This window comes from Galeopterus variegatus, unplaced genomic scaffold, assembly GCF_000696425.1.
Source record: "Galeopterus variegatus unplaced genomic scaffold, G_variegatus-3.0.2 Scaffold231, whole genome shotgun sequence".
Classification (NCBI taxonomy): domain Eukaryota; kingdom Metazoa; phylum Chordata; class Mammalia; order Dermoptera; family Cynocephalidae; genus Galeopterus; species Galeopterus variegatus.
Window position 1 is genome coordinate 338,338 of NW_007726342.1, and position 11,057 is coordinate 349,394.

The following is an 11,057-nucleotide window of genomic DNA, read 5'->3' on the forward strand; positions in this document are numbered from 1 at the left end:
TTGTGATACTTGCAAATCATGAACCACTTCCGTCTGAGTCTTCAGCATCTCCCTCCTAGTTTTTCTTGGCTTGTTGGTTCCCTGTTGGGTGCGCCAGATGGTGGCTTGGGAAGATTGTTATTTACCCTCCCATTCTGTAATTACCAATAGCCCCCTCCCAAGTGGGCCAATTCAGCTTCACCCCAACCCCCCTAAAGCACTCCCCAATACTATCCTGCCTGACTTGCCACCCAAGCCCCTCCCGCAGAGACATTCTAGAGCCACCACCAGGGGTTCCACCCTGTGTGATTTTCCATTCTCAGCCCGTTTTTCTTCTTTTCCCTCTTTCTCTTATTTTTCTTGTTCCTTTTTATGCTCATTCTTCCTGGCTGTGTCCTCTCCTCCAGTTTCACCTCTGCCCCATCTCCTCTTGCCGCCCTCCCCCAGCTCTTTCCCACCTTCAGTGCTCTGTGTCACATACTCAGGGCAGAAAAATCAAATGAAAAGGAGCCTGTTTCCAGAACTGTTGGCAAAAGTCGTTTGCATCATTTTATGTTGTGTCTTAAATTCAGTTCTTCTCTGGGTTTGGACAATTTCTGAAATCTATTGTGCAGACTCATGTTTCAGTGGGTGCTATTAGTAAGACCATTTCCGTTTATAAAATGTTACTCATCTAGCACTTGAATGGTTTGCATTTTAAAATGTGGTCCACCAGTTTATATTGTACAGGGTAACTAGTTTGTACACAACATCAGTAGGCCATTCTGTGGTGTTTTAGAAGGTTTTCTGGGGAAATTTTGAAAATATTGGGGCTTTTTATTTTTATTTTCTAACCAAGATGTTGATGGTCTTTTATAAATTATCGTAGAGCTCATTTCTTACTACCATTTACCCTGTATATTAATCAGTTTTCTTTAGCCCTTTTATTCAATATAGCTAAATAAATAGGTAAGGTCACGCAAAAAGTCTATTAAAATACATGGCCTAATACATGGCCTTCATGTTTATCCACAGACTAGACTTTCTCTGTGCTTTTCAACTAGATCCTACCCATATGGAGCCAGATGAGTTCATGGGCATTTTTCATTGAAAATTGTCAGTATTACTCATTTAGCACCAGTGTTAGGGTTCTTAAATTACTATTTTAATAGTTAAAATATATCAATACTAGCATATTTTTTAAAAGGCTCTGACGACTCCGTGAACCAACAAGAACTCTTAAAACTGGAATTCTAGTTAAACTTAATTTTAAATCTAGTCCTCATATTGACTCTAGGAGACTCCCACCACTATAGCATTTTAGGCACTGTGCCTGAGCTGCAGAGCTCAAAACATCACCCTGCACGTCTCTCTTAACAGGGCACACGTGGTGACCAAATGGAAAATACAATTCTTCTGAATGTAGCTTTGTGGTGCTCATTTTTACTAAGGATCTGTGTTAGGAACTGCCTAATTTACAAATGTGGTTGTAGTGTTAGCATTTTATTCTCTCATATCCACCTGAACACAATGATCCAAATTCTTTTTATCAGAAGAAAAGAAAATATTAGTCCTATCTACTAATATGATAATCATCTCCAAAATTATCGAAATGTCAAGGTGACCTTTAATGAACCTTATACAGCCTCTTCTGTAGACCAAGGTAGGCACCATTTATAAAATAATCCTCTTGTAAACTGGACTTCGTTGAATCTAGGGAAGTGTATTTAGTATAGTTAATAGTGGCTTATATAGAGTGTTGTAAATTTTCAGAAATTGGTATACAGGTTGAGTATCCCTTATCCAAAATTCTTAAGACCAGAAGTGTTTCAGATTTCAGATTTTTTTGGATTTTAGAATATTTGCAGAATGCATACAGGTTGAATATCCCTAATCTGAAAATCTGAAAGGCTCCAATGAATGAATTCTTTTGAGAGTCGTGTCATGCCCAAAAAGTTTCAGATTTTGGAGCATTTTGAATTTTCAGATTAGGGACACTCATCCTGCATTATTAAATAGAATTTAACTATGCCTTTGCTGTTTCACAATATAATTTGGATACTAAAACTAATGGCTTGGTCTCATGTCACTTGTCACAGAGTGTGGATTTCAAGGGAACCCTAACTCATTCAGAATGACAAAACAGGCTCCTCATCTCTCTCCCTCCCCCCCCAGCCCACCCATGGTGTGTAGAAGTATTCTCTGTTGATAACTGAATATGCCATGTTTATTCTTAAAGAGGTTTTCCGTTTTTTCCTATGACCATGCATTTTCTCTTCATAAATGTTCTTTTTCCCAAACTGGGGAACTGCATCACTATCACCCTCCCCAAGCCACAGCCTTGGCTAGACCCTATCAGTTGGAGAGGTGAGGTCTCTGCCCCAGAATTCTTCCCTTGGACCCGTGGAGCCTTGGATGGGCTCATGGGGAGGCTGCGTACACCTGTGCAGCTGCATGCACAATTTGGTGTGTGTGTAAAGACAGCACAAAGTCATAGTATAGATTAAGGGATTCTGTGACCCACAGAAAGTTAAGAGTTTCTGTTGTGTAAGTTTTAGTTCCTGCTTGAAAAGACTCAATCAGTTTCTAAAGAAGACATCCCCAAATCCAAGTCTAAATTGGAGGCCTTTGGGGTTGGATGGAATGGATTAGATCCTGTGCATGCCCACAGTCTGTGGGGTGGTGGGCTCTCAGAGAGTCAGCAGTGCCCCCTGTCAGTGTGTAGAGGGCACCCACCACCATTCCCACCCTCACCTAGTGCAACAGATAAGTTGCAAATGTTGCCTGTGTTTAGGCTTCGGGTCAGGTGCTGACAGCACAAGATGAGAGGGTGTCAGTGTGTGTTGCTATCCCAAAGTAGAAATGCACCCAGTGCTGTCCCCACTGGGCTGGGAGAAGGGAGGGAGGGAGGAGCAGAGATCCTTTGATGCCGACCCTCCCACCACCACCCCCCCAAGGATTTTCTTCCGCTGTTGTAATCGTAGGATCTGCAGCGAGATATTGAACAACACAGTGCAGGGGTGGAGTCCGTGTTTAACATCTGTGATGTCCTACTGCATGACTCCGATGCCTGTGCAAATGAGACCGAGTGTGACTCGATCCAGCAGACCACCAGAAGCCTGGACCGACGCTGGCGGAACATTTGTGCCATGTCAATGGAGCGGCGCATGAAGTAAGAACTGGGCTGCCCCTAAACCTTTCAAACGTGGCCAGCTGAACTCAGCGCACCCTTCCTACATCAATAACAGAAGCTGTCTGTTCTCCTCACTTAGAAGTGTGCCGGGTATTGGCAGAGAAGGCCAGTAGGTGCCTATTAAAGAAATTCTTCAAGAAAAACACAGTGGGGCTAATGTCTTTCCCAGTTTTCCTGCATCTTGTGGCATAGCTGGGGGCCAGCTGCTGTACTTCTGTTGGCCCAGCTATAAAGTAACGGATGCAGCCCCGTCTCCTGTGTTTTAACCTCTGCAAAGCAGGAGCTCTCAGGTGCTGGCACTCCGAGGAAGGAGGTGTGCAGACAAGAAATGACATCCTGGTTATTTCCTGGCATCTAGGGTCTCTCCCCCTAAACAGTGAGCGTGTAAGCAGCTTGGGATTGGGGCAAAAGGAAGTATGAAAGCACAGGGTTGAAATGGGTGGCTTGTGTTATGTTGCTTTCCTCCTCTTAGAATTGAGGAGACATGGCGCCTGTGGCAGAAGTTTTTAGATGATTATTCCCGCTTTGAGGACTGGCTCAAGTCCGCCGAGAGAACAGCGGCCTGCCCGAATTCCTCAGAGGTGTTGTACACAAATGCCAAAGAAGAGCTGAAGAGGTTTGAGGTAAACAGTGTCTCTGTCCCAGTTCTCATGACAATAACCAAGCCTGTAGTAGGCTCAGGAGCTGCAAAGATGACTGCTTCTAAGTGCCTGGCATCCCCCACCTCCAGCGAGAGCTGCACAGTCCACAACCCGCCCCCAGCTGCTAAGACAGCTTGGCCAGACATTGCCGATTTATGCCAGCTGCTATGCGATGGGCCTGAAAGCCTGTTCTCTGGCTAGCCTCAGAGGAACTGGTAGAGTCAGGCCTCTGTTGCTTGGCAGCTTGGGGGTTAAGCACTTGAAGCGGCTGCTCGCTCGGGGTCTGGGGGTCCTGGCACTGTGGCATGCTGTGTCTCTGACCTCGTTTGTGTGCTGCAGGCCTTCCAGCGGCAGATCCATGAGAGGCTCACCCAGCTGGAGCTCATCAACAAGCAGTACCGGCGGCTGGCCCGGGAGAACCGCACGGACGCGGCCAGCAAGCTGAAGCAGATGGTCCACGAGGGCAACCAGCGCTGGGACAACCTCCAGAAGCGGGTCACGGCCATCCTGCGGAGGCTCAGGGTATCCTTCTCTGCGTCACCAGGGCTATTTGTAGATGTTTGGGGAGAAGTGATATGGGATATGCAACAGCAAGCTGGTAACACAAAGCAACGGGTAGAAGATTTGATTTAAGGCCTCAGCTGTCTTAACATTCTTCCGACACAAAAGAGCCCAAAGCTGCCAACTTCATATTTTCAAAGAGGGATTTGCATGTGGGGCTTCTTAGGCAGAGCCTGTTTATGTGATTTGTGTTCCCAGAACACATCCCCTTTTACAACTCCTGTAACCCCTGGGGGTGTGCATGTTAGCACACAGGCTGCCTGCACAGTCTGGGCACCGTTTCACTCGCCTGGTGAAGGCAACACACAGGCCTCCGGAAAGAGCCTGCTTTGCCCACCTGTCTGTCTTATGTGCCCCATTGGTTCTTGCCCTGAGGAATATGGACAAAGTACATTAACGCGTGAGCCCCTCTGCATTGTGGAGGTTGGGGACAAGGGTTATTCTCTGAGCTTCAGAGCACACTGACTAACCTGAGGTTGGGTTTGGTTTTTGAATGTAAATATTCACCTTTGACTTCTGTAATTCAGAGGACATACTGTATAAATATTTGTGAGTCCAGATGTAAACTGAACGGACCGCAGGATGTAAGTGTAATTCCTGCCTCTGTTCTCAGGGCAGAGAGAGATTGGTTAATGGATACAAAATTACTGCTAGATGGGAAAAATAAGTTCTAGTTGTGTACAGTAGGGCTAGGCATCAATGATTAATAATAATTTATTGTATGTTCTCAAATGGGTTAGGAGAGATCAAATGTCCTCATCACAAAGAAATGATAAAAGTTTCATGTTGATGAATATGCTAATTACTCTGATTTGATTATCACACATTGTATATACATGTATCAAAATATAACTGTACCCACAAATATGTGTAATAAATACGTGTCAACTAAAAACGAATTAATTAATTTAAGAAAACTGAAGAACACATTCCCATTACCCAGTGGAAAGGGTGGAAGTTCTTGCTCCTCTGATCTCTTTTCAATGTACCTCTCGGGAGGGGGCTTTTCTGGCATGTTGTCACTGCCCCTCGAATTCACTGATAACCAATCTGGTTTTGACTATATTAGTAACTTCATAATGCATTAGCCTATTCCTCAATCTAAGTGTCTGGAAGCTTTTAATATTTGTGTCTTTCTGATGCTTTGCTCTCACCTTTGAAGTGTTGAACACATCAGCTTTCAAAAGCAACTCTGATGTTTCTCTTGACAAGAGGCTTTTGGGAAGTTCAGGTGGAGTCAAGGCCATTATTCCAAGTTCCCTGCCTTTGTGTGCCAGAAGTTTAGTGATGACCTTTGACCAACACTACAGGTCACTTTTTCTTTTTTGTGTGTCTCCAACTGGCCGACTTCAAAACGTTCTTCATCAGGTGTAGCCTCAAAAATTACCTCACAGTTCCTCATTTTTAAATACAGCAGTTTACAGTCATTCTTCTTACTCTGGGAGAAGCATTACAACACAATAGAGTACAGGCACTGGACAGTAAGACTGGGGGAGAGTAAAGAAAGAACCTGGTGCGTGTGGCCCTTGAAGTTGTGAATGTTACCCAGTCCACTCTAATGTCCTTTTGTTAACTGTTCTCGTTCTTGGAGGAACCTGCCATTAACCACCAAAGAAACTTTGGCCACCATTTTCTTATCTTCTAAAGTTGTTTAACTTAGATTATCAAACTTCAGCTTTTTTCCTGGGGGAAAAAAAGCTTGAAGTTTTGGAAAATACAGATTCTGGGCTCCCCTCCAGATTGTCTAAGCTGGAAAAACCACAAACAGGACCTGGGAACCTGATTCTTTTTGGAGCTGCCTTAGAAATACTAGTGGCGGCAATTTTCAGAAACTGCTAGTCAGGCAGACTTCTAATGCTTCTTCTAACTGCAACAGCCTATGATTTAGTTAAATCTGAAAACTGGATACTCTGATTTAGGGCCTGGAAGATGAAAAGGAGGCCTCTGAGAATGAAACGGACATGGAAGACCCCAGAGAGATCCAGACGGATTCTTGGCGTAAGAGGGGAGAGCGCGAGGAGCCCTCATGTCCTCAGTCCCTTTGTCATCTCGTGCCCCCAGCACCTGGGCACGAACGGTCTGGCTGTGAGACCCCTGTCAGTGTGGACTCCATCCCTCTGGAGTGGGATCACACGGGTGACGTGGGGGGCTCCTCCTCTCATGAAGATGACGAGGACGGTCCATACTACACTGCACTGTCAGGTAATAGCCAGGGTTCCTGGAGCCCTTGAAACTGATCTGTTTAGCTGTGTGTTTAGCACCTTAGCAACATGACCAGCTCTCAGTGATCAAGAGTCCAGCCTATGGCTGACCCAGACTTCTGTGGCTTCAGATGTTCTGTCCTGCCCACCCCTTAACATACCTGAGATTTGGCTCCCTCCTATTACAGGTGGAATGAGAGGAAAAAATAAACAAAATTCACATTCAGACATTAAGGCCGTTCACTGATGGCTCTGGCTGTTTGCCAGACTCATGAGTGATCTCTGCAGTGGAGTTTTCAGAGCGTCAGCTGATTGAGTGTCCCGTTCTTTCGACATTAAGGCCGTTCACTGATGGCTCTGGCTGTTTGCCAGACTCATGAGTGATCTCTGCAGCGGAGTTTTCAGAGCGTCAGCTGATTGAGTGTCCCGTTCTTTCTGTGTACACTCCCCTCCCCCCACCACTGCTTCAGACCATCAGAAGTTGTCTGGAAAAAAAAAAATACCTGATTTTCAAAATTCTTTTAATAAAAAAGATGAAGGGTAGTTAGTTTTCTCCTTCCAGCTGACAGTGTTTATTACTGTGTTTACTTAATACTTGGGCATTAATCTACAGGCACCTCCAGTGAGGAAAATGACATTATTCTTTTTCAGATGTAGAAATCCCTGAAAATCCTGAGGCATATCTTAAAATGACCACAAAAACTTTGAAAGCGTCTTCTGGTAGGCCCCTGCCCGTGCATGTGTCTCAACATGGCAGCACCCTGCAGCACACACTGCATCCTAAACCTCGCTCCCGTGTCATGTCTGACCTCTGCCTCTGTGGACACCATGCGCCTTGTTCCTTGTGTCATGGTGTATTTACACTGCCTCGCTCACCCATGCCTGCGTGCTCCTTACAAAACCCCACCCAAACCAGAGCAGTCTCGACACCATCCCCTTCCTCTCCCTCAGGCCTGTGCAGAAGGGAACTTTTCATGGTGCCTTTTTGGATGATTATTTTTCCTCCATCTAACTGAGGTCTTTTGGCATGGGCCAAGCTTTCTTCATGGTGGCTTGGTTTGGAACTATTTCCTTGCTTATGGTGATTTCCTCGGAAGAGGATGGGGGGTGAGTAGGTGAAGGTGAAGGTACTGTCACATTTGCCGCAGGAGAAGAAACCTTCCTTTCTTTGACTTGCAGCTCTAATCTTTATCCTCTGCCCCCACTGCATCTGCAGTGGTGGGGGAGAGCCACAAGCAGCTTTGGTTCCCAAGTCCATCTTGACATTCACTCTTCCCCTCACTCCTGAGAGGTCTTCTGTCCTCTTGGCCCCCAGACCTGGCCTTGCTGCTCAGTGTCCCCAGCTCCAGAATGCCACTCAGCCCACAACAAATCACACATATGTCATGCTCCATTGTGAACCCATCTAGTGAAGGCACAACATTGCCCAGCTGCATGACTCTCATTTCATTCCCTTCCGGGACATACTCAAATTTTGCAAACATGCATGCTTTGCAAGGAAAGCTGCAGAACTCATTTTTTTACTATCACTTGATGCCATGTTACCCATGACCTTTTTTGTGTCACTAATTATGAATCCTTTGGTTGGAGAGAATAGACTGTCACTTGCTGGGTTTTTTTGTTTGTTTCAGGTAAATCCATTTCTGATGGCCACTCATGGCATGTTCCTGACAGCCCTTCCTGTCCCAAGCATCACTACAAACAAATGGAAGGTGATAGGAATGGACCACCCATCCCTTCAGATTCCAGCACCCCTTATAAACCAGGCTATGTAAGTCTTGACTTCACTGTGAATATAACCCAAGTGTATAAATAATAGTTAAAATTTTAAAAAGAGATTTTTGATGTAAAATTGCATGTGCTCACTCCCCAGGCACATTTCAAGTTGGTTTTCTCATGGTGACAGTATCTCTGCTGAGCTATCTATTAGAACCCTGTCATTAGAACCCTAGCAAAACTGACTAGATTTAGAGATAGGCTTCTGGCCAGAAACCATCCTTATGCGCATTGGTGTGATATAACAGTAATTACTACTGTTGGGTCAGTCGTCCATGCAGAGAGTGAAGCAAAGTGCTGGCTTTCCTAAACTGCTGCTCCTGATCTCCCATCCCAAACCTTTGTTATATTTGACTTTTGCCCACAAATCCTATTCAAAAAATTGTGACTTCATATTCAGATCTGATGGTGTGCTTGGTGGATGTGGGTTTGACTCCTAGTCCTACTAATAAGTTGCTGTGGGGCCTTAAGCACTTTGCCTTGCCCTTGTAAGCCCTTCTTGATGATTAACCCGTCTTAGGCAGTTGTTGCTAGGATTCATGCATATGAAGGTGAAAGAAGGCCCTCAGAAGTGGAAGTCATTATTCCTCCTCCTACATTGGTTTTTTGCTGTTTATAGTAGTGACTGTCCCTTCTTAGTTACATCTTCCTCAAGAAACTTGAGTTCTTCCCATGCTCTGGTTAGGCGTCTTTTGGGGGAAAGCCTAAGGCTTTTTTTTAAAGTTGGCCACAGATCATTCCCAGTACAGAGAATTAGCAACAAGATAGTTGAAATTTAAATGTCCCTTGCATTTTTAGTGCCAGCTTTTAGAGAAACCAAAAGCAATGTAAGCATCAGTGGATTACTCAAAATGTGAATGTGAACTCTGTCTAGGAGTGAATATTGCTACATACTGGAGAAAGTTCTGTCTTTACATGGTCAATTCCAAGTCATTTGATAATGGGGTTGTCCATGCCCAATTCAGAAACTCTTCCTCTACCTTAGCAAGCAGTTATCATTATTAATCTGTCCCTCTATGGTACAGAATAAGACTGGGGGAAAGAGACCTCAGCACCAGACCTTTGCTTTACTTCCTGGCCTGGATGGTTTGGCTTCTACCAGTGATTACGTTTATTTTCCTCACGTGGCTGGTTTCAAAAGATCAGCCCGTGTATTGTATCTAAAACCAGGCATGTCACCACAAATCTGAAGGGTTATTTTTTTCATTCCACACAAATTGGCCAAATGGACATGATCCAAAGAAAGCATGACTTTTCTAAAAGGGATACATTTATTTGGGGAAAAACCTGAATTAATAGCTCAATCAGCTTTGTGATAACAGAGGAGTCAGTGTGTGCAGTGAAAGATAAATGCTTGGTAGTGAGTGACCCTGGGAAGCTGATTTGTCCTCTGTGTGTTTCTGATTCCTGTTGATAATAACGCCAACCACCTCTACAGAGTGACAGGGAAGGATCATTAAAATTTTGTCAAACACTATGAAAAATGTAAAAGTGCTATCACAGTAAGAGCCTGGTCCTTATTTCTTGCCTGTTAATATGAACCCAGTTGTTCTTCATATAACCTTCACAATTTACAAATGGTAACAAAAATTGGCTCACTCTAGGTAAAGCTGCTGTTACCTCCAGGCACTGATGGTGGCAAAGAAGGCCCAAGAGTCTTGAATGGCAGCCCACAGCCAGAAGACGAGAGACTGGCTGGCATAGCAGGACAGCATTCAGGTACTGCCTAATTGGCAGTTGTTGAGAGGGTGGAGTTTGGTATTTTGGGTTAGTTTACTTTAAGTCCTCACTTGGCAGAACATTAGGAATTCACCAAGTATGTAATTCACCAAAACTGCTGAACTTACCCTACAACAGCCAGTGTTCTTTTCAAATCTGACTTGTATTTATGAATTAATTCCTAGGCGGTTTAATTTGGAAACTGTTCTTTAAATATTGACAAAAATGAGCATCATATGATGAAGTGCATGTTTTTAATAACTTTACTTGTATGTAAAGATCAGGCATGAAAATGATGATTGTCTTAGATGTCTCTTCGTTAGGCTAGTTCAATAATTATAAAAGTAATTACTCAACTAAATCTAAAGCAGAACTGATAGCCTTGACCTGATTATTCACAGACCAAAGGAGAAAACACCCTAACAGCAGCATGAACTGAAATGCAGAACTTGAGACCACAGCACATATTGGCAACGTGTTGGGTTTCCTAATCTGTTCCCCACCTCATTCCAGTTTTTGTGGGAGGGTAGCAGCATAGGCCTTGGACCAGAGCAAGGGAAGCATGCAACCCCATATTCCAAACAGGGAACTCCCAAACCTGGATCTTCCTGCAAGAGACATCCCCTACAGGTTTTTATCATTCTGACCCCTAATTAGCTGGAGGCAGAGAAATCTGTATCATTGCTTTTTTAATTAGTGGCTTTTTATTCCAGGTGCCTTTGACAGATGGGAGCTAATTCAAGCACAAGAGCTTCACAATAAACTCAGAATAAAACAAAACTTGCAGCAGCTGAACTCTGATATTTGCGACATCACCACTTGGCTGGACAAAACTGAAGCAGAGCTGGAAACGTTAAAGTTGGCAAAGCCTCCCTCTGATATTCAGGAAATGGAACTCAGAGTGAAGAGACTACAGGTGAGTTAGAGGTGTGGAGGAAAGACGCATTCAGAATATTAATGTGAGGGCCGGCCCGGTGGCGCACTGGATAGTGCGCTGCTTGGGAAGCG

General features: G+C 44.4%; 2 protein-coding genes across 2 annotated transcripts in view; one reads left to right on the forward strand and one right to left on the reverse strand.

Annotated features, from left to right (window-relative positions):
• The window catches only part of SYNE2 (spectrin repeat containing, nuclear envelope 2), a 269,055-nt gene that overhangs the window by 250,783 nt on the left and 7,215 nt on the right, over window positions 1–11,057 (forward strand). The window contains exons 98-105 of the mRNA XM_008566257.1: window positions 2,943–3,130; window positions 3,624–3,774; window positions 4,132–4,419; window positions 6,273–6,555; window positions 7,206–7,274; window positions 8,186–8,325; window positions 9,935–10,049; window positions 10,763–10,965. Of these exons, the coding sequence (XP_008564479.1) occupies window positions 2,943–3,130; window positions 3,624–3,774; window positions 4,132–4,419; window positions 6,273–6,555; window positions 7,206–7,274; window positions 8,186–8,325; window positions 9,935–10,049; window positions 10,763–10,965 (1,437 nt within the window). The remainder of the gene's footprint in view (window positions 1–2,942; window positions 3,131–3,623; window positions 3,775–4,131; window positions 4,420–6,272; window positions 6,556–7,205; window positions 7,275–8,185; window positions 8,326–9,934; window positions 10,050–10,762; window positions 10,966–11,057) is intronic.
• Window positions 1–11,057, reverse strand: part of ESR2 (estrogen receptor 2 (ER beta)) — an 84,177-nt gene that overhangs the window by 1,100 nt on the left and 72,020 nt on the right. The gene's annotated exons all lie outside the window — the stretch shown is intronic.